Source organism: Cryptotermes secundus, unplaced genomic scaffold, assembly GCF_002891405.2.
Source record: "Cryptotermes secundus unplaced genomic scaffold, Csec_1.0 scaffold91, whole genome shotgun sequence".
Classification (NCBI taxonomy): Eukaryota; Metazoa; Arthropoda; class Insecta; order Blattodea; family Kalotermitidae; genus Cryptotermes; species Cryptotermes secundus.
Genome location: NW_019733318.1, coordinates 325,796 through 352,945, shown reverse-complemented (window position 1 = coordinate 352,945; position 27,150 = coordinate 325,796). Strand labels below are relative to the sequence as shown.

Below are 27,150 nucleotides of genomic sequence, written 5' to 3'. Positions count from 1 at the left end.
CCACAGCACACCCACAGTATGATTGTGGGTAATGTCACACCACAGCACACACAGAATGATTGTGGGTAATGTCACACCACAGCACACCCACAGTATGATTGTGGGTAATGTCACACCACAGCACACACAGAATGATTGTGGGTAATGTCACACCACAGCACACCCACAGTATGATTGTGGGTAATGTCACACCACAGCACACACAGAATGATTGTGGGTAATGTCACACCACAGCACACCCACAGTATGATTGTGGGTAATGTCACACCACAGCACACACAGAATGATTGTGGGTAATGTCACACCACAGCACACCCACAGTATGATTGTGGGTAATGTCACACCACAGCACACACAGAATGATTGTGGGTAATGTCACACCACAGCACACCCACAGTATGATTGTGGACAATGTCACACCACAGCACATACACAGTATGATTGTGGGCAATGTCACACCACAGCACACACGGCATGATTGTGGGCAATATCATTGCATACAAACTTCCTCGGGCTCCTACATTCAAATCAAAGGAAGTCTGAATACCCTTAATGCTACAGACAGACAGACAGACAGACAGACATGAAACGAAGCCCGTTCACCTTGCATTTTGTACTGAAGTACTCTACTTACAAGGATTGCATCGGAAAGAGCCGACTGTGCATCCCACAGAGGCCCGGCAAATTCTTAGTTGTAGGGGGAGAACGGGACAGTTAGAAGCCGGCGGCCCACCCACCGACCGCTACTGAAGGGCCAAATTAAGACTTGTGCTGGAAAATATTTTCATGTTCCCTAATGAATAACTAATTAAATTGAGCTGGACCCCTTTTGATAGGCTAACAGTCGCTTACGTCAATATAGAACAATCCTCTACGGAAGTTCATTGACGTGTCCACAGGATACAGCCACCAGTCACAATTTTGAGCCAGTTGAATCCATTCCACGTTTTTGTAGTCCCTGCTTCCTCCTAACTTCAGGTGACGATATATTGATTCCTTGCTTCCTAATGCATGCTACAGATAACTCAAACGAGGTGTGCGTGTTGCAGAACCTGCGCCATTGGCCGACAAAGGCGCGTGCCCTTCGCCCTTTGGTACCTACAGGAGCGCAGCCAGCTGCAGTGTCTTCATTGTGTGTGTCTCTGGGACGCCCGTCAAATTCGACTGTCCCCAGGGCCTAAACTACAATGACGTAAGTCACACACCACGTGCGTTTATTTAAGAAGGCGTGGGTATGTATGTTAGGAACATAGAGCCATGGACACCAGTGAAAGGTACTCCCGAGTCCATTTTGCAGTGACCATCTCAGCCGGAATGTTCATAGCGTTCCTCCAGATAGCAGCACAGTGTAATGCATGTTGTTATTCAGTAACAATAAATGCTAGATGAAAAACGATTTCTGCAAGGCGTCTGCTACAACATAAATAACATTCCTATATTCATTTAACACAGATATGTAAGGAAAGAAAAAGAAGTAAATGCACAAAACAATAAGAGTATGCTCTCAGATTTAAGTTCCGATATACAGGGCGTCCCAGGAGGAATGTGCTAGACTTCGGGAGACACATGGACATAACTTCCTTATGTTAAAGTATGCCGATATAACCCAAAACACCTATGTCTAAAGTTGAACGGTTACGGAGGTAATGGCCAGAGAAGTGTGAAACTTTGACCGGTGTTACACACTTGTTGATTATCAAATAGATATTAAAACTGGCAGGAATATGTGGTTTCTGTAATGTTAATAATGTACGTAACATCAAACTAACTTGTGAGTGACATGAAGCCATTAAATTGAACTACAAAGAACTCGCACGCCATGTCAAAGTTGTCGTTAAGAGTTCCAAGCACTATACATGACACATGAATGGCAAGCGCTGGCGTAACATTGCTGACTGCGCGTTCTGGTATGCGAGTGTATGGGGCTAACGTGAGCTGCCATCACCACACTCAAGGACAAAGGTAGATAGGACATGCCAGCTGACAGGTACAGTGCGTGGAGTCGCCAGAACACCACACTTTTCTCTGGCCATTATCTCCGTAACCGTTCAACTTTGGACATAGGTATTTTGGGTTTTATCGGCATAGTTTAACATAAGGAACACCCTCCTGAAGTCTGGCACATTCCTCCTGGGACGCCCTGTATATTAAGAACCGCGGGGTGACCGCTAATAGAATAAGATGTTTATAGGAAGGAGCTACAGAGGGCCGGATGAGCACTGCCTACGCCTTCTTTTGTATTTTCAAGTATTTTACGATAAAAATTATTCAATTATTAATTTCAGTAACTGTGTTTCCAAGAAATTCCAGTTATGGGATTGAAGTTAGGAGCCGGGAGAGCTCAGTCGGTATAGTGACTGGTTACGGGGCTAGAGGGGCGAAAGGTCGCAGTTTGAGTCCCGGTAGGGGCAAGAACTTTTCTCCTCTCCACATCGTGCAGACCGGTTCTGCGGCCCACCCAGCCTCCTATCCAATAGCTTACGGGGGCTCTTTACTCGAGAGTAAAGCGGCCGGGGCGTGAAGGTGACCTCTCACCTCCCAGCAGTACTGAGGTCAGGAATATGTGTATTTATACATCCACTCCCCCCACACGACATTATATCGTACTATTCTACATTCATAGGGGTATTTTTCTGATTGCGTTATGTTCGAGCATTAAGAAGTAGCTATCGACCCGCGGTAAACTGCTTGCAGATTACGCTGTATGAACCGCTGCGTTCCATTCCTGCAAAGCAACATTCACAAGTGTGTCGCTTTCTTACGCAAATCAAGCGCACAACTTGACAGACACCAACAACAGATAAATCTGCTACAACTGCACGCTACTTCTATGGCAAACATAGGCCAGACGGATTGGAGAGGCGCTGAGGAACTCCAACCCAGACAATTTGACTTTGTCGACGTTTCAGGAAATCGGAGTGTGTGACTACCCTTACAACGTCGACTGTCGCGGAACGCCGGCTGAGAACCAGGTGACCACGGTGGCCCCCAGCTCGATACCAAACGACAGCAGATATGAGCCCTGGCTTAAGAGGATTCCAGCAAGTAAGTCAGGCTGTGTAAGAGAAATAATTGTGCCTCTGTTGGCTGCCCTGGTTCACGTCACGCAAGCGACTGACATTTGTTTGTTTTTGCAGGATTCATAACCAGCCAGAAGCGATATAAGCGGCTGGCGCAGAGAAGTTAACTAACTCTGTAAGTATCTGCTTGCAAAACTGTAACAATAAAATTTAAGAAAATCTACATGGTGTAACATGTCAGAAAAGCTTGTTCCATTATCTCCAAAAGCGTAAAGATACAGGGCGTTAAAAAGCGTTAATGTTTAATAAAGTAAAATGCACAAAAGAAGCTCCAGTCAACAGCGCATGCCCAGAAGTGAAGGCGTGCTGAGATGTGGCTGAGTCAGTGTCTTGCTGCGCATATTGGGGCCAGCTGTATCACCTAAAAGACTAACAGATGCCAGTGTACCATCGTTTTCTGGCAAATAACTTAGAACATTTTCCTCTTCAACAACAACACATGTGGTTCATACACGATTGGGGACCACCTCGTTTTCTCTGTATTGTCAGGCAGCACCTGAACCAAAATTTCGGGGTACAGTGAATAGGACGCGGAAGCCCAGTCAACTGGCCCCCACGGTCTCCTGACCTCAATCCTCTGGATTTTACTTTGGCTGTGAGGACACGCGAAGACTTCGGTGTTTTCAGAGCCGATCGATGATAGGGAGGAAAGGCTCTCAGAATATTCGAGTGAAACCAGGAATTTTCGATAGAAGGTGCTCCCTTGTGTGACAAAGAGATGAAAGTTGCATTGAAATGCATGGGAACAGCTGTACAGATCACACAAACTTCGCCGCACATTTCAGTTCGCATTGGTTTCTGGGACTTACTGCTCGTATAAATGAGCAATATACCCTCTTAAAGCCTGCAACTCTTTTCACATCCTGTATACTGCATATGGTGTTTGTTTCGCTCGTGTCTACAAGTTCTGTCAGCAGAAATATTTTGTTACAGTTAATATTGGAGTATACGCTTCAAAGGCGCTCTGAACAGTAAGGAGATGTACACTGGCCATTACTGTCATCCGATTCAAGTTCCAGGCACCAGATATCGAGAAAATCCTTTCAGAATCCTTACATGGGGACAGACGGACACGCAAGGGGAAGCTGTTAGGTGTATTTTTTTTTCTTTTTGCAGCCTTCTACTGCAAACGAGACAAAGGCAAGCAGCTGGGTAAAGGAGAGGTCCTCTATTCAGAAATTTTGAGAAATGCAATAAAATTCGAAAACTTTTATTAAGAACAATAAATACTGTACTTTACTACAATCAGTCCGTTTAGAAGAAACTTATTTCAAAAGACGGACAAAGAACATACACACCATAGACAATAAGAGTCTTTCCCTTTGTTAAATCATGCCAAGGGTCAGGTAAGATTTCGAGACGAGCGAAACTAAGCTGTTACACCGCACAAGAAACCCCAAGCATTTCATACAATCCGAAGGTTCATTAACGTATCCCGAGCCAGATGAATCCAGGACATGTTTCGTCCTATTAATCTTAAGCGTAGTTGCTTGAGACACTATGCTACAAGCTGGAAGGTCTCGGGTTCAAGTCCCGATGAGGTCATTGGATTTTTTCATTTGACCTAATCCATTAAGCCGCACTATGGCCCTGGGGTTTTACTCAGCCTCTAACAGAAATGAGTACCAGGAATTAATTAAATAATTCTCCTGGGGAGCAAAGCGCGGCCAGCGCGTAAGGCTGACAACCTTACCGCCATCTTTGAGCCGACTGCCGAGATAATGTGGGACCCTCAACGTCTCACAACCCTGTGGGCCTTAACGGCCTGTCACAGGGATAGCTTTACTTTTACTTTTACTTCTACTTTAATATTATCCTCCCATCTAACCCCATAGACCTTCTTAGTGGTGCCCTCATTTTTTTTCAGGGGTACCCACCAAACTTTCGTATTGCCACGTGTGTGAATGATTATAGACGGGGTTTGGGTTGGTGAATAGATTTATTGAGCACTTACAGGTCGTAACTACATGCAACTATAACATTCTTCCTATTTCCACACCTTACAGTTCATTACAGCACACAGTCTAGTGTTTTCAGCATGTTAGTAGACGTTTCTTGGTAACGGTTCCAACAATGGATATTCCTCTGCCTCAGGCCCAAGTCCTTTCTTCACAGGCTCCTGAACAAAACTAAGCTGTAAACTTGTTCCTTGTTTAAAGCATTTCGGCACGGACCACACAGTAAACACAGTTCCTCCACTGCTGTCACTCTTATGTTCGTGTCGATGCGGGAACGTGTTAACCGATCCGCTGCCCAGAAACGGCCCTGGTATATCAGGTCATGTCGCAGAAAAACGCACACACACAAACTAAACATCCATGCTCTGAGTGGGATTCGAACTCACGATCCCGGTTTCCAAGCGGGCGAAGACAGTACATGCCTTAGACCGTTCGGCTACCGTGACCGGCGGACCCTCAGCCTATATTGTCCTTAATAAGAGACAGCGACAGAAAACCGTAACTATTAATCTGAAAGAACAGTCAAAATTACAACTAAAATTTTCAAGCAACGACAACATTGAAGGGGGCACCTCGAGAAACCTACTATACAGAAACGAATAAAATACCTCCTGTTCTTTTTCGCAAACACTGAGCCTATAATATGAACAGAAGCACAGGTGCCTCTCTCACTGCGCGTGACTATTACTGCAGCTTCCCTGTGACTGAAGCCAGGCTCTAACAGTTTCTTTTCTCTCTCCGCAGACGCGAAGCCGGATGAAGGCCATAACGATACTAACACCATCTGTCGTGGCTACACGCAGCTCTGCATCCTACAGGACTTGGACGTTTCGGTAGTGAATCTGAACGCCGCATCGGTGGGAAGAAACGACACAGACGTACGCGAAGACTGCATTTCATATTGTTGCAGTGGCTAACCAGTTCAAGCACAACACACGTGTTACAAAGATGGCGGCACCTCTACAAATTTATATAGCGAACTATATATATATATACATACATACAGGGTGTCCAGATGAAAGGTATCCAAAATAAAATAATTATATCTCAGAAAGCATTTGTTATACATATTTATGGGTTACACCAATACAAAGGAAAAGTATCAGAGTTTTTCCAGGATATGTAAATTTCTCAATAAATTTCAGTGTGGGCTCCCTTGATATTTTGAAATATCCAGACGATATTCGACCTCGTTCCCCGTTGCTTGAAGCATGTTTGGTGTTACCGTAGCCACAGCGACCCCTAGGCGGGCTTTAAGGTGATGGAGTAGCGCGAACTGGTTTGTGCGGGCTTCACCGCAATGCCTCTCTAATGCGATTGACATTTTCTTCAGAGGTCTGTGTCTTTCTAGTAGATTTTACACGAAACAGACTACCTGTATTCCTCAGTGTGTTACCCCAGAAACGAATGCTTTTCCGTGTGGGAGGATGGCGTCCATTTTGCGTTCTGACACGAGACTGCAACTCTGCTAGAAACAACACTCTTTGAAACTGTTCCTGCAGTGTCGGCATCGTGACTGAACTCGCCGCAGGTCACCAGCTGCGCATGCGCGTAAGCTGGGTATGAAAGAAGAAAACTTCCAGAGTTTTCCTTTCCGATGACATAAACCGGATATGTTTATGGCAATTAGATTTTGAGATATAAGTTTTTTTCTTTATTTTGGATACCTTTCATCCGGTGTCACAACATGCATGACCACAATGCATGTGATTTGCTATGTTGTGGGAGTTTCGCGAACTGGAAGAAGCAGAATGTGACACCAAAACAGTGTAAACAGCAACAGTTTCCCATAATTCAGAATTACACATGTTCCAAGATCCAGCAGACCTTGTCACGAATCCGATTTCGAGGGACAATTTTCGGTTAAAAAAATCTGTGTTCAGTAGCAATCCGTATTAACCCTTGAAAGTGCAGTGGCTACAATATATACAACCTGTTTCTCTAACGTTAAACAGCAACTTTCCATCAGAGTATGTTTATCACATGGTCGATTTCTTGTCCAACATAAATGGCGACTGTTCTCGTGAAAGTCATTTATCGATTGTTATTTTGCTCACTGACTTACAGTAAAACTGAGAATAGTTATTTTGAAATTTATTAAAACTAAATTTATTTAGGAGAGATATTCTGAGTAAACAAAATAAAAAACGAATTAACTCGGCGTTGTGTCAATGTCCTGTTGGTTTCCTTCACTCTTGTGATGACATTTCGACGTGCATGTCCAGTTCTGTTCTGACAGTTCAGTGTAACCCCACGTCCACGCTGCGGGAATTCCGCCGCCCCCACCGACAGAACATCCCCCTTACAGCTCCCTCACACTACAAAGGGCCGCATTTGCTCTGTAGTCGCGCTGCGCCCACAGGCCCCATTATATTAAACAGAAAAAAGCTACTTAAGTGAGAGACGTGGGAACTACGACAAAGATATTCTTTCAAAACATGGCTGATTCACTTAAAGAGATACAAAAAGAGGGATGAACGTCATAAAAACACAAAATGTGCTTCTTTTTCGCAAACTGTGTCGGAATTTCCAAACTACCGCGATGAAAACACACATCGTTCCTACTGACGACGTTTCGAGAGAGACACATGCAAACATAAAGAGCCACGTTACGTTTTGGAGTGTTCTTTAATTGGATCACCCTGTATAAATTTATGTTTGAAAGATTATAATCCCCATGTCTAGTAGGATGCATCGCTATGGGATACGGTGATATTCGGGAAAATATATTAAACCCTACATGCCCCATAACATATGTAATCACAGATTTATTTCATAACTTACAATTCGAGTAGGTATAATAATGTTGGAATATATGTACTATTTAATATTAAATATTTCCTTAGAGCTGAATTCATTCCGTTTCAAAGGTTTGCCTGATTTCTTACCGATTTCTTACACTGCAAACAAATGTACTTAAATCAGAACGCACTGCTTTAGAAAAACTGTAATATAACACATCTTACCGCCGAAAAATGTTGCCTTCACGTCGATTCTACCTTGCAAAGGATACGGGCAGCGCTGTCGGCGTCTCGGAGTTATATGCTGCCTCTATCTTCATGAGATAAGAACCTGTTCCTCCGCAACGTCGCGAACACTATTCGAGAGAAGATAGAAAGCTAAAAAATTGCAATATTTATCTTTCATGAACCTCTCTCGTTTCTTTCAAATGTAAATGGATAATTAGCTACAGTGGTAACTTTATGTACCACCTGCCTTTAACGTATCAAGGCTTTCCATTCCGCCCAAACGTTGTATTTATTATGTGTTCCGTATGAGTCTCACAACAAACAGCGACTGTTTCCCTAAACAGCATTAACTAGTTGGGCTTTGTAACGGTGACGTAATATATTTCCTGTGAGGTACGGACTGGATCTATGTTCCGTATGATTTTCACAATAAACAGCGACTCTTTCCCTGAACAGCATTAACCGGTTCGGCTTTGTAGCGGAGACGTAATGTGTTTCCTGTGATGTACGGACTGGTTCTGTGAGATCCGTATGGTTCTCACAGTAAACAGCAGCTGTTTCCCTAAACAGCATTAACCGCTTGGGCTTTGTAGCGGAGACGCGGTGTGTTTCCTGTGAGGTACGAACTGGATCTTTATATATTGTTTTATATTACTTTCATACATAAAGGTGTTTAATGCTCGATTTTTCGATGCTTAGTATTAATAACTCTCTCTCTTCACATCTGCTACAACAAGTGCACTCAGAAATGACAAAGAAATGCTAGAGGATATGTTTTCGGTGCCCGCTGATCCTGTCACGTGTTAAGCTTCCCATAAGAAACCTGAAAACTCTTTGACACGCACGTGACTCAAAGTGAGCCCATAACAACCCCAGCAGCATACAGACGTTTAGCTTGCAGCAAACACTTCAGATCTATTTACTTTACGTAATCTAATGCTCGTCACTACTACAGGCCGCCCATATGGGGGCTTTGAAACACTTGTAAACACTCTAAAAGAGTGAATGTAATGCCTTGTTTCGTATTACGCACTACGTGACGTACCAATTAAACTCTAGCGTAAACTGTGTTTTATTTATTTATTTACAGATTTAAGTTCCCTGCTTCTCTGTCCAGACTGTGGTTGCTATCTTTGTCAGCATTACAACATGCAACAACACCCAAATACAAATAAGAGTATAATTGAATAATTAATAAAATATTTGGAATGAGGACTGGAATCGCACTCAGAAACTCTACCACACATGCACATCGCTTTACCAGCCGTGGCTACCGCACATATTGGTAAGGGTTGAGCGAATTTCATGCTATCTTACGGCTACAGTAGGAAGTTAACAGCCAACAGTGAGTCTCCACGGTTACAACAAACACGTGGAGAGTTCCCACAGCGACAAACGCTATAACAGTGGACCGTTGCCCGGGAATGTCTGGGACAACAAACGCGTTTCGTAGGAGATGAAAGGAAACGAATTGTTCGAAGCGTTGAATGAGAAGGTTCATTGCATAGCAATAGCAGAGGTTATAAAAGCCGAGCTTCGACAAGGGACCAGTGAAGACAGACAGACTGACCGACCGTCAGTCGCAATGTGACTTTAACTTTGACTTCGACTTGACCAGTCAGTTCTTAGTGTAGCACTGACTAGAGCAGAAGCAAGCTCGCATCCGACAAAGGGAATAGAAGACTTCACCGAGATTAATGGTGCAGGAAGAAACTATAACAGAATTGTAAGAAACGTTATAAGTGGATGATAATAGTACTTATGTGTGGATAAGAGTGTTGAATAAATATTCGCTGAATTGGAGACCTACGTGGAAGTTATTCGTTGTGTTACATAGGAAACACACGACAATATCTTTGGGTGTTGTCTGTGGTAGGAAATGAGAAACAGACAGGAAAATTACATACTGAAATAAATTTAAAAACGTTTAAATGCATATATAATATATTATTTAACGATGTTGTATTACCCTCATACATAGGATATGTTACGCATGTAAATCTGAACTCAGTACCAGCGGTACACAAGGAGCAGCAGCACAGGGATTCCCCAATGTTTCCATAACACGTCACGTGACAACGTCTGCACTCTGGTGGTAGTTCGAGTAATCTCGATCGATTCACTGGTCAGAAATGCTACACACTGTAGCGTCATATATGACCCAGTTGACGCTGTTCTGGTGTAAACACACCGCAAGTTTGCATGTACCACGTTTCGGCTTATTATGACCAAGTACATACAGTCTTTACAGTCACTCACATTTCTATCTGCTATGCCTCCCTATCCTTGCGACGGGCCGATCTCCGTCCAAGGAGTCCTACCGACCCTCAAAGATTAAGAAGCTGAAGCGAGATGAAGCGATACCTCCCTAAACTTGGGTCACGCGGTTAGTCGCTGGCTTCCCGGGTTCGAGCCCGGGTCTGGTTAAGTGGGATTTGTGGTGGAGAAAATAGCGCTGGGGCACGTTTTCTCTGAGTACTTCGGTTTCCCCTGCCAATCTTCATTCCACCAAATTCTCCATCATCATAATCACCCGGGGCAGGTACAACAGGCCAGTCAGTGGCCGACGGGCCGAGTGGACCCAGCTGGACTCCAGCCCCCACCTAGAGAATTAAAGAAAATTAAATTACCTCCATAAACTGGCCGTTCGCATTCTGGGAGCAGGTTGTACAGGTAAGTCGTTTACGTAACGCCCTCATGTTATAAATTGTATTGAAACTAAAATTCTAAAAATATTGAAATATTATAATTGGAATTAAAATGCAGTTACGTGTCAGAAGATACATATATTTTCTCGTTTTGCTTTATGTTGCCGTGTCTATTTGGATTGTACTGCGCACATTTCCATGTGCTGTTTGCCAGTTTGCGTTCTTCATGTGGTTATATTGCCTGTGATGTATGCACTATCTCGCAGTTTTCCAGGAGGTTCTGAGGAAAATTACGAGGTACCTACCGAACTATCGCTATGCCTACCCGCTCCTACGTAATTTATATGGTCTTGTTTCATAATTCCCCTGTAAGGGAAAAATTCCGTGACCCGACGTATGTAACTGGGGTCAGGTGAGGTGGAGGTGGGGGGGGGGTTGCTACACTGGTCAGAAATTGATAAGTACCGAAACCCATGCACACCGAATTATTTTGCGTTAAACAAACATTACGTCACTGTCGGAACAAACAGCTTGTATTGGTGAACTGGATGTTNCATGTAAGATTTGAGGCTTTCACGGCGGTGACTGTGAAGAAAGCAGTCTTCTGGGATTTGGCACCGTGTATATGTGGTGTTAACCGACGTTTCGGAGGAGCAGTCTGCTTTTACCGGTTCTCACGGTCTCTTCGCTTGCAGATTTCTTATATGTTTTCTTCTATCCTGAAGATGGAGGCGATACGTTCCTCCGAAACGTCGGTTAACACCACATATACACGGTGCCAAATCCCAGAAGACTGCTTTCTTCACAGTCACCGCCGTGAAAGCCTCAAATCTTACATGGATGTTGTGTATTTTCGTGAAGACACGAACCGGCTTTTATTAGTTTCGCCCCAAATATGAAATAAACCAAACTGCATAAAGCGGAACAGGGGATTTAGAATCTGAATGGGTTGGCACTTTGGAAGTTACACAATACTGACTGTTTATCTTCTTGAGTGAACACATGTAACAACAAACTGCAACAAACATCGGCTTCAGAGTAATAACACATCATGTCCAGCAGCGGCGGAAACAGTTACAATATCAGCCTCCCACTGCCATCTTGCAGCTATCCACAGAACTCTTCGGCGTCCAAATCGTTGAGCGTAAGAGTACACAGCATTACGTACAGATGTCGATACTGTCCGCCGCTTTTCTTGTAGCGAGAGACATCTGCACAAATTGTTATGCTACTTGCAGTAAGATGGTGTCAGTGGAGCACCTTAATTAATTAAGCACTATGCCATGAAGACGTATAGAGGAGTGGATGTATAGATCCACGTGTAGAGCCGTTACTACGCAACGACAGCGAGATAACAAATATAATCCGTTTCTAGGAGACGGTTTGGTGAACAAGCTCTCGTGGTAAAGGATACGCATGCAACAACAGAGGTGGACCCCGTGTGGAGGCGGGGTCGAATACCTCCACCGTAGCCCTGCGAGTCATAAGAGGCGACGTAAAGGGAAGCCTCGAATCTGAGGCAATAAAATACGGTCACGAGTACAACGGAACTCGGATCCGAAAATGACTGCTCTGGCGAGGACCAGCAGCATCTAAACGACAGACACGTCCTCTCTTTAGAGAGGGCGCCCCAAATCAACAAACCCGCAACTGTCTAACAATAATAAAAATCTGTTCTTAAGCCCACATGGGCGCTTTGTTCCAAGCCAGACTGGCCGACTGACAGTCGATCGTAACACAGGACTCAGTTCAGGGGGGTGGGGGGAGTATAACTGTGCAACCCTGTTCCTGTGGGATATAAAGACGGGAACCTGGCCATCCAGGTTTCGGGAGTCTCGAATCTGAGACAGTAAACTGTGGTCATGAGTCCCGCGGGATTTGGATCTCAGAATAACTGCGCTGACGAGAACCAGAAGCAACTATAAACTACAAATTCAGCCTTTCGTCAGAAAGGATGTTACATAAGGACTATAAGCGCAAGTGTTTAGTTGTAAAATAAAATTACTGGTAGTGAGTCTCAAGGAGCTTGTCGTCAAGACGAAGCGTGGCGATAAACCTCCAGTCTGACTGGCTGACTGACCCTGACTGAAGAATAGTTCAGCTGGAAGGGGGCCGCTATTCAGAGAATACTTGAGTCCGGAAGCAGTGAAATAGCCACTGTTAAAGCCGCTACCAGGCAACTACTAATAAAGACATAGTAGGATGGAAATGATTTAGTGTGTGTGCTAGTGATTTGTGGAAGTCTGGAAATTAGCAATAACGCTATAATTAAGTGTCATTACGAGTTGTGCGTTAAAGTGGTTATCCAATCCAAACCCCCTCCAGAGTCGTTCATACATGCGACAATTATTTTATGAATGTCAGCTTTCCCTATACAGCTCTCGACGCTGTAGCGTTTAGCAACAAGTTACCACACAGATAAATCACAGAATATTTTTTCTGGCTTCCGTTTGCTCCCGCTGCGCATCGGAACGTCACGAGGTCTCACGCTTCTCCGCCTGTCGCCTCCAGTTACAGAGAAACGAGACCTTTAGCTCCCAAGATGGCTTGGCTCAGTTCGGCACGGCACGGCAGCGACCGGCCGCCAATTGCCCTGGCCGTTACGTTAACAGCTGTTCCGATGCTGCTTTTGTGTTCATGGACGGCCAGTCATTCTACATGGAATACGGCGCTAATTGGTAATTTCTATATGACGTCGGATGCAGCAGTGAATGTTAACTTCAAAACAGGAATTCATCTCGTCAGATGTTACATTCATACTTTAAGAAGAGGAAGAAGACGGGGCGGGAAGGAGTAGTAAAAGAGATTTGAAGGGATGACAGAAAAATTCTTCTGTTTCGAAAATTCCCTAGCAGTGCCGTCTCGTACTTCCGATAGTTTCTACGTTTGAGAGAGAGGTAAGGCGTTGGAAACAGAGGAAGGTAAAGCGTTGGTAAGTGAAATCCGTTGTGAGTTGAGGAGAGATAAATGAGCAGGGAATTTATTGCGAACGATCAGAATTTTCAGAGATATTGGGTTCTCGGACTTTTTCCATCGTCATGGTTTTAAGATAACTAAGAAAAACCAGGACGATGAATAAAGTCCGAAAACCCAATATCTCTGTGTGTTATACACCATCGTCAGAATCCTGTAGTAACTAATTGATCAGAATTTTGATATTAACGTTGGAGGGGCTTTCATTTAATATTGTGAGGGTGACATTGCTACGTTAAAATTATGGAGGGGAAACTGCATGTGAAATATGCAGTTCAATTTGCGTACCAAATTTATCAGTGACTGAGGAAACCAAGGGGAAGCCCCCTTCACCAGTTGGTTGAAGCTTCAAATTCGTTTAAATAATGATAATTTAATTCATTTTCGGAGAAAACATATTCCGTCTCTCTCATAAAGATAAATCCGTTAATGCTGTTTATGGAAACACTCGATGTTTATTGTGAGATCCATACGAAACACAGATCCAGTCCGTACATCACAGGAAACACATTACGTCTCCTCTACAAAGCCCAACCCGTTAATACTGGTTAAGGGAACAGCCGCTCTTTATTCTGAGAACCATACGGAAAACACAGACCCAGCCCGTACCTCACAGAGATACATTACGTCTTCGCTATAAAACCCAACGGGTTAATGCTGTTACGGGAAACAGCCGCTGTTTGTTTTGAGAATCACATACAGGTGCACTGCAGTTGTTCCCTAATTTCTGCAACGTGACACCGCGCATTCTGTTCTCGTATGTACCCGTTTTTTACATCTTCTCTCCTGAGCACACAGAAAGAACATTTCCCATAACGGTGGTACCACTGTAACCAACAGGCATGGTGTCACGTCGGCCAGCACACGGCTGTGAAAACGTCAGACCTCAAAACACCTTGAACACGCCGCTGTATATTTGCGGGCGGTTTTTGTGGTTGCCCCTCGGACCGACACAAATCCGTTCCGGTGACCCCAGACGTATCCGAAACGTCGTAGCGAGCGCTAACGCCACGCCTCAACCAGGCGACACACACTCGCCACTTTCACCACGGTTCCCACTTTCCAAAGCCACGTCGATCTTACCTCATTATACAACACTCCATACAGACGGGTAGGACCCGTGAGCATATCGCGACGCTCCCTACCGACTGAGCCACCTCTGCTTACATATCTGACACTTCTAGCGCTATGCAAGAGATATGTCGGTTATGAACACTTGGCTATTCTGGAAGAGATGAATCTGCAGTTTAAGGAGATTGGTAAATGGAAAGTGTTAGGAACTGCATCAACTGCCAGTTTTTAGAAAACCATGAAGATGGAGGCAATAATTTCCTTATAAACGCTGACAGCAATCATCATCCTGTGAAGGACCTTAAACAGAAACTCGACGTACCATACGGAGCGCGTTATTTTGGCTGCAATGAAATAACAGACTTGTATCGGAGAGGAATTATAAATATTTTTAATCTTAATGTAGGCTGTGACACTGTAAGTACGGAGACTTTTCTGTTTTCATTTTCTCCAGACAAACTCCACTGTATTGCCTAGATTGGCTCACGACTCTTCAGTTGCCAAAACAGAATACAAATTCATCGGCCGGGAATTACAAACATAAGAAATCAAGAAGAAAGCAGTCTTCTGGGATGTGGCGCCGTGTAGATATTGTGTTAACAGACGTTTCGGAGGAACGTATCGCCTCCATCTTCAGAGTAGAAGAAAAAAGAAGAAAATCCGCAAGCGAGGAACCGGTGCGAGCAAGTGCTCACAGAGTAATGTCGGGTCGAACTCGAACTCCGAAACGTCGGTTCACCCAAGATCTACACGGCGACATATCCCAGAAGACTGCTTTCTTCATAGTCACCGCCGTGAAAGCCTCAAATCTTACATAAGAAATTAAATTCCAGGAAAATATATCCATCCATTTTACATTCAACATACTTAGAATATTTGGCACTAAATGTGGGGAACATTTTATGTATAGGTCAAGAAAGGAATAATATAAACACCATTGTTACATAATATGGACTGCGCATGTACTGAACCAATTTAAAGCAATATATGAGACAAACTCCGTCTTAAGTGCAACAATTTAATTGTAGTTCTTTTTCTTTCCTTCCTCTACACTACATGTTTCGGCCCTAAATGGCCATCATCAGGTGTGTGTTCTTACGTAGCTGCTACACTGCCCGTAGTTTAAAATTTAAATCACCAGTCTTTCCAATTGTATGTATGTATAAAATCTTTGTTAACCTACACACGTCAATTTGATTTCCAAAATTGGCACTTTTTAAAACTTCAATTCCAATTAAAATATCTTTAAATTTTCCGTTCTTTTTCTTTTTCCAAATTTTAAAAATTAAAATTTCTCGGGGTACTCGCCCTATGTAAATAGTGCTGCAGCGGCCACTTCTTGTTTTACCGCTGTTCAGGTATTGTTCTGTGTAGGCTCTCTGTGCGTGTGCCGCTGCCTATCTTTAATACGTGTAGAGAAAGGAAAAAAATAAAGAACTACAATTAAATTGTTGCACTTAAGACGGAGTTTGTCTCATATACTGTGTGATTGTAACAGGACGCTTAAATATAATATTGCAATTTAAAGCGGCAAAGCTCTGACCAGAGCCTCGTCAGTGAGAACGGGTTGCACCGTGGGTAGGCGAGAGTTGCTGTAATATAGGACAGGCTGCATGCAGTGTTGGTATTACTGACCGCTTAGATGGCCTTAGGTGGCATGAAAAACATACCAAGGTTCATGAATATTGGTAGAGCCATTCAAGCACTATTAAGTAAGGTTTTGTCTCAGGAATTATAGAAGCTGTAATGTTGGTAATACTGACGAGAAGGATTTATGAATTGCGCCGTTGAGATGAACACAGGTGGCATGATATATATACCAAGTTTCATAAAGATTGGTTCAGTCATTCAAGAAATCGATGGTGAGATACACAAACAGCAAAGGTCATAAGTCTACTTATATTTCTTTAAATATGGAAAGTTGGCTAAAAATTAAGAACGTTATAAAAAACTTTAAAAAGACGTCTGAGCCGGCCACGGTAGCCAAGCGGTCTAAAGCATGTACTGTCTTCGCTCGCTTGGAAACCGGGATCGTGGGTTCGAATCCCACTCAGGGCACGGATGTTTAGTTTGCGTTTGCGGGTTTTTCTGTGTTTGTGTACAGGTAGAGACCTTCCGACGAGCTGATCACCCACCCAAGGAGTCCTACAGAATGTGTAAAATCTAGAAAAACCGAAGTGAACGGATAAGTTCATGGAGGTAGGCCTAGGCCCACTGGAGCTGTAGAGCCAAGGAAAAAAGTCTTCTGGATTCCAAATGTCTTTCAATTCATCAGTCAGCAGTGAACCTACCATTCCGCGCTCTGAAGTATGGTTACTTGGCTATGCCGTACATTCATTCAACAAAAGAGAAACACGAAACAAAACACAAAACGGCTTCAACTAAAAGAAAATATTGTAACGTGGATGCACACAGCGTTGTTAGGCAACTGACCGCGAAACACCTCGGGACCGAATATACGCAAGCCAACAATGGGAGTGCGGCGTTTCTTTGCTGTTAATAAATCCAATCATCAGAACTAGAACCCGTCATTTCGTCACGCGTACCCCCCTACAAGCGAAAATATATTCACATACCTTGGCCCGTCTATAGCAGAAAGCTGAAAGCGTGTGCATGTGTGCATGTCTCAGTTCCAGAACCGCCAAACTGGAGAATTCTACTAACATTTTACCTGCTTTCGCGCTGGCTTCTTGCTTGGCTACATGTCCCTCCGAAACGTCGGCTCACTTTCAAAACACTATATGGTATTATAGCTTAGTCGGTATAGCGACTGGCCACGGGCTGGACGACCGAGGGGTCGGAGTTCGAGACCCGGTAGGGTCAAGAATTTTCTCCAAAACTGTTCTGGTGCCCGCCCAGCCTCCTATCCAATGGGTACTGGGGGCTCTTCCCCGGAGGTAAAGCGGCCAGGGCGTGAAGCTGACCACTTACCTCCAACTAATGCCGAGGTAAAGAAAATACGATCTATACATCCACTCCTCATACGCCTTCATGGTGTAGTTGTTAATTAGTTAAGCACAGGGCCAACTTTTCCTTTTACATGGAGTTATATCCCACAAGGCAGAACTCTTCATAACCACCGGTGTCAGAACCTTAAATCCTATATTCTACTAAAACACTTCGATATGTTCCATTTGATCTCTGTCCGACCAACAGTAACGCACACTGCACGAAGATTTGCATTGGTTTCTGTGTCCATCCGTACCGAAACTCGCCAAATATTTACGAGGGAAAAGCAAATTTCGAACGAAAATTACAGAAAACGAATGAGGAGAGATGCAGGCTACACTAGGACTTATCAAAGGCGATCTTTCCAGTTTACTGAACTTATCGTGCACCCTGATTAACCAATTACGACGATAAGTAAATCCAACTTCATTGTGGGCCAATGAAACTGAAGAAGCCCCAGGTAACGAACTACTGCAGGCTGCATAACGTTCAGGCGCTGATATACGCCACAAACAGACAGGCAGCCGGACAGAGAAAGAAGGGTTACTTCTTTTGACAAGGCGCTTCCACATTACTCGTGCTCGTGCTCGCCAGGCTTGTGCTCGTCGGGAGACTCGTCTGGCTTTTACTTGTGCTCGTAAATCTTCGTCCACACTACTTCAGTTGCTCGCCGGGCTTCGGCGCGTGAGGATCCGTATATTTACTCGTAGTGTGTATAGGCTGTAGTCGTATTTTAATTTACTGGCTATAGTTTTTAAATTAAAAATTTTAAATCTGCTTGTCTCGTGACTTGTCATATCGTTCACGTTACTCGCGAGCATAGCGAGTCGCACGAGCACGAGTAATGTGGGTGCGCCTTTATGTACTGCCCGTATCAGAGTCCAGCATGAAAAGCCTGTCTGGTGTACCTGGCTTATTTCTCTTGTTATTAATACGCCGAAAGGTTTCGGGCTCACGAGCCCATCCTTAGGGGACGGACACATATTAAAAAGAAACTCAACAGTTCACATATATACATAGATAAGTACATAAGAACAAAATAAATAAATATTATTACATAAAAATGTACTCACGTAGGTGGTCACTGCGTCTGAGATTGTGGTTGAGCTATGTCCACCAGTCCAACACTGCAAGCACAACAAGGTCGCAGAGAGCACTGTCAGAAAAAGGACATTAAGTACAACAAAAACAACACACCACAACCATAACCACAGAATGCAACGACAACATGTCTGTGATTTCTTACATAGTAAAAAAAATGTAAAAGATAAAGCTATCCCTGTAACAGGCTGTGGAGGCCCATAGGGTTGTGAGACGTCGAGGCTCCCACATTTTCTAGACATTCGGCTCACAGATGGCAGTGAGGATGTCAGCCTTACGCGCCAGCCGCCCTTTACCTCTCAGAAGATTCCTGGTACTCACTTATTTTAGAGATTGAGTTGGCACCAGGGCCACAGGGCTGCTAGAAGGATTAGGTCAATCGAAAAATCCAATGACCTCATCAGGAATCGAACCCGCGACCTTCCGGCTTGTAGCGTAATGCCTCAACCAACTACACTAACGCGTAATCTAGACATATGTTGAAGGATCTCGGTTCGTACCTCGGAGAGGATCCGGCTATCATAACAGAGATATTTTAGTGGGTTTACCCTATCACTTCGGACAAATAATACCAGGATAGTACGGCATCTTTATCTCTGTGCCAACCTGATCGTTTTAATTCCCGTAGTATACTCCAGTTTATATAATTCAAGCAGGGTCGAACCTGAGACGCTCGACAGGGACGTTGAACATAAATAAATAGATCTGCCTTACAATATCGCAGTTTCTGTGTGATGTGAATATTCTTCGCCCAACTGATGATGACATGCAGTGGTGAGTATACGTTGTGAAGTGGAGGTCCACAATAATTGTATCGGACTGCACGGCAGCAGTATGCACCGTTACAATAAGGCACGCGGAGAAGAGAGGCGTGGTTAAGCGAGGGAGCGTCCGCTGTGACGCAGGAATTCATACCGCAGCCATTTCCTGACACTGTGCGCTTAGAGCACTGGGCCTGTTTCAATATCGTTTCAAAACGAAATCCTCAGATGTAATAAGAATTTGCCACTAACTGTCCTCCACTCTGTAACTGTGTTCACCTTGTTCTACGAATTGCATTTTGTGTGATATTTGAATATAACCTCCGTACTCGCATTGTTTTGTGACCAAGCACCTTTCTCTTCGTGTCATGACATTCAGATAACCGCGAGAGCCAGGGTGACCAACCTCACCAACAAGAGAAATCTTTTGAGATTACAACACCAGTTAACTCAGCAATTTATGGCTCCATGCTAAGCTAGGACATAGAAATGTCAAGATGTTTCCAACAGATGGAAAAGCTCCCGTAAAACTCCAGGTTATGACAACAACTGCAGTCTGGGGTTTACGTTATATCGTAATTTTACAATATTGTAGCTATGCAGCGATAGCGAGAAGGAACATGCGTTGCTTGGTAACGGCCGATAAACACGTCAACGATATACGAGCTATCTCTAAGTAANACAACAGTAGACATCCATTGCTAGGTAATGGACGTGGTTTTTATGGAGTCCTCCCCGAGGCTACATAACAGTGAGTGAGGCTACGGCCGCTTATGGGTGGTCAAGCTTACGACCGTTCAAATGACTAAGCTGCCGTTGTAGCATAAGATATATAAGTCAGCTGCTCTGTAAAGCCTGTATTGACAGAGGACTTGTGTGTAGTGAAAAAGGAAGAATTTTCAATAACATGTTATATGCGCGAAATATACACTTNAACTCCAGGTTATGACAACAACTGCAGTCTGGGGTTTACGTTATATCGTAATTTTACAATATTGTAGCTATGCAGCGATAGCGAGAAGGAACATGCGTTGCTTGGTAACGGCCGATAAACACGTCAACGATATACGAGCTATCTCTAAGTAACCGCTCATATCAACATATCTCTGGTCGTGAGGCTCAAAGGGCTTTTCGCGAAGACGAACTGATCGGCGGTAAACCGCCAGTCGTACATTAACTCTGACTCTGACTCTGCTGGGTGAGCTCAGTTGCTGGGTATTAGCCAGACAGTAATGAAATGAGCGCGGGAAGCTGAAGAATCTCCACTGTTAGAAGCCTTTGCCAGGGAACGGTTTAGAGGGTGCTGTCGTGACTTGGAATTTTGGAGATCAGCAGTGGCGCTGTAATTTTAGGAGTGGTGTAAACAAGTGGTCAGTAAATCCAAAATCCAGTCCACACCCACCTAAAGTCACAATCCCAAATACGTGACAATGATTGTCACATAAGAAAGTTAAGAAATTTACACACTGATTAACAATTCCCGGAGTGTATTCACGTTGGAAACCGTGTAGATCACGGAAAAAATGTATCCTATATAAAGAGAGTTATTTTTTCTCCAATGATTTTTTCGAAGAAATTATCGGTCCGTTAAACATTTAGCGAGTCACGCATCAGACACGAGAGCAGAAACGCATGTTAAGGCTTCACTCAAGTGCGCGTTATTGCTGTCCGATTTCAGCCAAATTTGGAAGACGTCGACGAACTTTAAACAAAATATCAAATTCCAAATTTAGAGCAAATATGTTTAACAATTCTCAACTCATTTCATGCATACAGACAGACTTACTTACAAATGGGCATAAAGCAACCGGAAGGTAGCAGGTTTCATTCCTGATGAGATCACTTGATTTTTTTCAATTGGCCTAATACTCCCAGCCGCAATATGTCCCTGGGGTTGACTCAGCCTGTAACAGAAATGAGTTCAAAGAATATTCCTGGGGGTAAAGGGCAGCCGGCCGGCCTGTAAAGCTGACAAGCTCATCTTCAACTGTGAATCGATTTTCTAGAAAATATGGGAAACTCAACGTCTCACAACCATATGGACCTTGACGGCCTGTTACAGGGATAATTTTACCTGTTCTTTAATGCTGCAATTATGGGAGAATGCTATATGCTGGGGGCTGTGTATGTGGTCTGATACAAGCTTTTTTTTCCCCCGACCATGAAGGAGACAGTATTTTCATCCGCCACGTCTACGAAGTCCCCCCCCCCCCGCCCAATTATATGCCATCGCATTTGAGAAGATGGTGCACGTCGCCGTGTACTTCGTTTCCCCTGCCAATTCTCATTCCACCGATTGCTCCATAATAATCTATCATCCGGGGCTGGTACAACAGGCCAGTTAGTGGCCGACGTACCAAGTGGACTCAGTCTCACCCCAAACCACGAAATAAACAAAAAACATACACATTCTTGTTCGAGGCTGTTACATAAATTGTGAAGTGCTCAGCTACACCCAAGAGAAGACGTGCGGTGACTGGCACACAGCCCACTGAACACGGGGAAACTAACCCTCAAACTGGAAAGTGCCCAGAAACTCGAAATTCGCAGGCCGCTTAACAACAGCCGAGAGCGTTCCTGCGTTCAGAATGTATAGCGTTCACCAACTAAGGAGAAAAGCGATCCTTGAGCACCACGCCATTAAGAAGTATGGGGAAATGGAGGTATAGCCCTACCACTCTTGATCTCAGCACTAGGTCGAAATTGCTCATATTCATGCCCAGAACGCTTCACCTCAGCACTAACCGAATCTAAACTCCCCGGTAGCAGAACCCGAAGGTTTCGCAATGCTAATACAAAAGCCTGCCATTGAACAAGACTCGGTGCCAGTTTCATCCATCTCCATTATCACAACCCATTTCCTTAAGACCAATCTTTCTAACTCCTTGGAACTGAGCCCTTCTTGAGAAGCCACCTGTCGCTCAGCTACTCAAGAATTTCCCAATGTTTTATGGAACCCGAAGTATCATTACCGTGTTTATAGAAGCCCTCCACCGGTCCCTATCCTCAGCTAGATCAATCCAGTCCGTACCACCTCATTCTATCTATCTTAATATTGTCACGTATAGGTTTGTTGCGTAACTTATAAGACGGATTTTGGATTGGAAGATTGGATTTACTGACACCTTATTCATCCAATTCGTGACTACAAGTAATTACAGAGCTATCGCTGATTTATACACTTTACAGTTCACCGCTACAAACGCACTGAAGTTCTCAGTCTTCACTAGTCGTATCCTGGCAACAGATTTATTACAGTCTCACTGTAACTTCAAGTCAGACATGAAGTCTCCTTTTCAAAATGGATTTCCTTTCTTGCCATTTATTCTTTTTCGCCTTCCACTGCCATCTCCAGAACTTGGCCCAATTCTTGGCAATTCACTCAAATGTACTCTTCTTCAACCGAACTCACTCAAATTTTGACAATTAACTGTTCTCTTGGAACTTCCTGTTATATAGCATCGCGGCGGACCCCACGGAAAACACTGTCTTCTATTACCCCGTATTGTTTTACTGATCCGTTGCCTAGCAACAGACGTCTTATTTTTGCGAGCTTTGGCTCCCACGGGAAAGAATTTACCGAGACGTTGCTTAGCAATGGGCCCATACGCCACAATATTATCCTCCAACCTATATTTTGGTTGTCTTGGTGGTCTCTATAATTCTGTCTTCCCCACAAAAACCTCATATGCATTCCTCTTCTTCCCTATGCATGCTACATGCTCACCCCATCCTCCTTAAATTCATCATTCGAATTATATCAGGTAACATCCGTATTACTGATTATCCAAACACCGTCTGGCACTATCGACCAAACTACACGATGTCACATGCCAGGGCACTGCCAGGGCACTGCCAGGGCACTGCCAGTTTCTACAGACAGGATTCTGCCACGTCACTTCTTGACAGGGACATAAGTGCAAGTTAGTGTGTATGGAAGTATCGAGGTTATGAGGAAACCGAACTTCGAACTCACACACTTGAGAGTAGGCAGTCAACTGAACAGAGACAGAGTTATCAGGCTGAAATTATCGCTTATAATGAGACCAGATAATTACCTCGGAAGTAATTATTGCAGGGATAAATGTGAAGGCTCTTCGACGACAAGACACGAAGTATAGTTTCAAAATTTAGGTGTTGCAACTTATGCTCTCCTCTATTCTGTACAAGTCTCTACGTACTGTTAATCTGCTAAATTGCTAACATTACATTTTATGTGTGTACTCTAAGAATTCCGAGCAAAACTGTAACATCACAAAACATTGCATTCTGCTCACACAGCATATCTGTGAGTTCCGAATGGTTCTCATAATAAACAGCGCCTGTTTCCTTAAACAGCATTAACCGCTTTGGCTTTGTAACGGTGACGTAATATTTCCTATGAGATACGGACTGGATCTGTGTGTTCCGCATGGTTCTCACAATAAACAGCACCTGTTTCCCTAAACAGCATTAACCGGTTGGGATATGTAATGGTGACGTAATGTTTCCTGTGAAGTACGGACTGGATCTGTGTGTTCCGTATGGTTCCCACAATCAACGGCAGTTGTCGGAGAGACTTCAGACAGGAAGGTCGCATACCCAACCCAGGCCTGTTCTCTTGGCCCAGCGCGGGAGCTCCAAGACATCGAACAGCTTACGGTTCTGAATAACCAGCCCCGTATGTTGCAGACAAAGAGAAGAAAGAAGAGGATTCCGGCTTACGCTTGTGTTCCCGGCGGTACTGCCTCAGTTGAAACCTAACGGTGCCAACGAACGCTGAGGATCCTTTATAATCCTTACATTCCACCCATAACCAGTGTGGCAACATCGGTACATCAGCGCTAGCTTGTAGGAGTAAGTTCAGGTGGGCTTCGGCCCGCCTGCTTGTCGGAGGTTACTGCTGTCATCGGATGATGCAACTGTTCTTGGTTCAGTTCCTTTTAACTTTTAACTTATACCCCGTTCCAAATAGTATTATCACTTCCCTGGTACGCTCGGTGTTGGTGAGTAAACCGTAGCTGCCAGCATGGTGAAGTCCAAGGTCATTAGATTGGACCCCCTAGGCATTAAGAGGGTTATGGACGTTGGAGGCCCCGCAGCCCTAAATACAACCATAAAGAAACCCAGAAAAGTAAATAGAAATAAAGCCGAAAAAAATAAACCATTAGAAAAACCAACCATTTTAACCATAAAACCTAAACACGCGCTCCGGTCCCCAGTGAGCGTAGAGTCCGATAGTGNCATTCAGGCCGGAGTGCCTCAGGGCAGCTTACTTGGACCCACACTCTTCAATATTTATATTAATGACATTCCTTCAATTGAAAATGACTCCAACATAGCCATATCGGTCTATGCTGATGACACGAATATTAGTGTTCGGTCAGGCAGCATAGATATAGCAGTCAGAAAGTTAAACTCTGCCATACGCCTCTTAGAACCATGGTTCCGGAAGTGGAGAATACATATTAATGCAAAAAAGTGCACAATTACACTCTTTTCTAAACGACTGCGACATCAGGGCTGCAGTAAGCATCAAGTAAAGATTTTTAACAAAACCATATCTTGGACTAAGGAAACGAAGTATCTTGGTGTTACACTTGACTCAAAATTAACCTACCGTACCCACATATCCTGTATTTTGCGCAAAGCTAATTACAGACTCAGACAACTGTATCCTATATTAAATAAATCCTCCACAATTGACATTAATTTAGCGTTGGTAATTTATAAATCACTCCTCCGTTCCATATTGTCATATGCCTCCCCCGCGTGGGGCTATGCTGCCAACACTCACATAAATAAATTACAGACATTTCAAAATAAAGTCCTCAGGATAATAACAAAATTGCCGAGGGTAACACCAATTACAACCTTACATGAACAGACGGGAATGTCATCAATTAAAAGTCATTTCAAGAGGTTAGCGAGGACATTGTACCAGAAATCGGTAACCAGCGAAAACAGTCAGATTCAGGCACTAGGACACTACGATCCCACTGGTGATAAACATCTGCGTCCCTTATCCCTGCTTGCAAGATAATCAGCTTTAAGATCTCTTTACAGGTAACCGGATGATTGCAACTCCCTAAATGCCCAGTACGCCCGCGGCCACATCGACCAATCACCACACCTATGCTGGACAAGAGAAGAAGATGTGATAAAAAAAAAAGAATTGTAATCATAAAATTTTGTCATTGGACGAGCAACAACCCTTTGCCCCTCCAGAACAGTGATTTAAATTTATTAATACTTGAACAGTTCAAACCCTTTACAAATGTGATACACAAATGTTTGCTGCTCATCCAAAGTATGCAAAAAANAAAAAAAAAAACTGTAGAAAAACAAATGTAAACTTTTGAAATAAAGGAACAGGACACACAGGGTCTAATGTTAGGGTTCGCGTATTTAAGCCGGACTGCTGGCTAGAAGTCAGTTTGTATCCGGAAGGTCCTGAGACCGGCCAGCTCGACCAAGGTTTTCCGTGGTTTTCCTCGGTACTAGAGCAAATGCTGAGTTGGTACCCAATTCCACGTTGCACTGCATGCCTCACATGCAGCCCTCCCATTGTTAACATCAAAATTTCGCCTTAATATAGCCCTCCCAACGTTAGCAAAAACAAACAAACAAAAATCCGATCATATGCTCCATCTTTACCAGAAGGACAAGCGGGCACTGCCTGGGAACCTTCAAAATCGGAGATATAGTATAGTTTCTTCCCCCGCCCCCCCATGTAGTGTCTCTCACTACGACCACCACTTCTTCTCTCTCTCTCTCTTTTCAATCAACGGCGTCTGTTTCCCTAAACAGCATTAAGCGGTTGGGCTTTGTAGCGACGACGTAATGTTTCCTGTGAGGTTCGGACTGGATCTGTGTGTTTCGCATGGTTCTCACAATAAGTTACAACACAGTTACAATTCTTCTGATCAAAATTTATTGCAGTCGGCAGATAGCATGCATCAGCACGGCCATCAGCCTCCCAGATAGAGACTAGGTTACTCATACACCGAACATCAAACTAGGGAATTTGTCAATTGTATTCGGGCTTTCAACCCAAAGTTTTCCTTTCAGTGCCTTCTGCAAACGATGTCAGTCATGCTCCTGCAATTTATGCAGCACCCAAATGAGAGCGCCCTCCCGGTCATATTCAGTAACTTCCTAGTCAACCTCCTGGGTCTTCCACATAATGGGTAAGTCCTTCTCTCACACCGACATATTATTCTGGAATTGTAGGGGAAATAAATCGAAAAAATACGAGTTTACAAATTACCTGGAAGCCAATAACATACCGATAGCACTAATAAGTGAAACCCACTTACAGCCATCCACGAAATTTAAGTGTCCGAACTACATAACGTACGGAACTGACAGGCTAAACCAGAGGGGTGGCGGAACAGCCATTCTTTTTTTTTTTTATTTCTCCAATTTATTATACAATCTATCCAGCTATTATGGATAATAAGTACTAGTTATGATGAGTATAGATATAAATGTAATTTAACATGAAGAACGTGTTCCAATGAACTCGTTCTATATGTAATTTAACTAATTATAGTCAATTAGTTAATTGTTTTACAAAATTAAAATAGCAAGTCTTTACAAAATTAGATAGCAAATCTGGTTAACAGTTGTGACGGTTTGAATCTGTGAAGCCTCCTGAC

At 43.7% G+C, this 27,150-nt stretch overlaps 1 protein-coding gene and 1 long non-coding RNA gene across 2 annotated transcripts in view; one reads left to right on the top strand and one right to left on the bottom strand.

Annotated features, from left to right (window-relative positions):
* Nucleotides 1–8,366, top strand: part of LOC111867874 (calcium-binding protein P-like) — a 28,616-nt gene extending 20,250 nt beyond the window's left edge. The window contains exons 3-6 of the mRNA XM_023858077.2: nt 1,050–1,192; nt 2,910–3,045; nt 3,138–3,195; nt 5,783–8,366. Coding sequence (XP_023713845.1) covers nt 1,050–1,192; nt 2,910–3,045; nt 3,138–3,187 — 329 coding nt within the window. The 3' untranslated portion in view covers nt 3,188–3,195; nt 5,783–8,366. The remainder of the gene's footprint in view (nt 1–1,049; nt 1,193–2,909; nt 3,046–3,137; nt 3,196–5,782) is intronic.
* A 2,211-nt stretch (nt 8,367–10,577) lies between these two features.
* The window catches only part of LOC111867881, a 189,522-nt gene continuing 172,949 nt past the window's right edge, over nt 10,578–27,150 (bottom strand). The window contains exons 3-4 of the long non-coding RNA XR_002843414.2: nt 18,722–18,775; nt 10,578–10,610 (exon numbers count right to left, since the gene is read on the bottom strand). This is a non-coding gene — a long non-coding RNA (uncharacterized LOC111867881). The remainder of the gene's footprint in view (nt 10,611–18,721; nt 18,776–27,150) is intronic.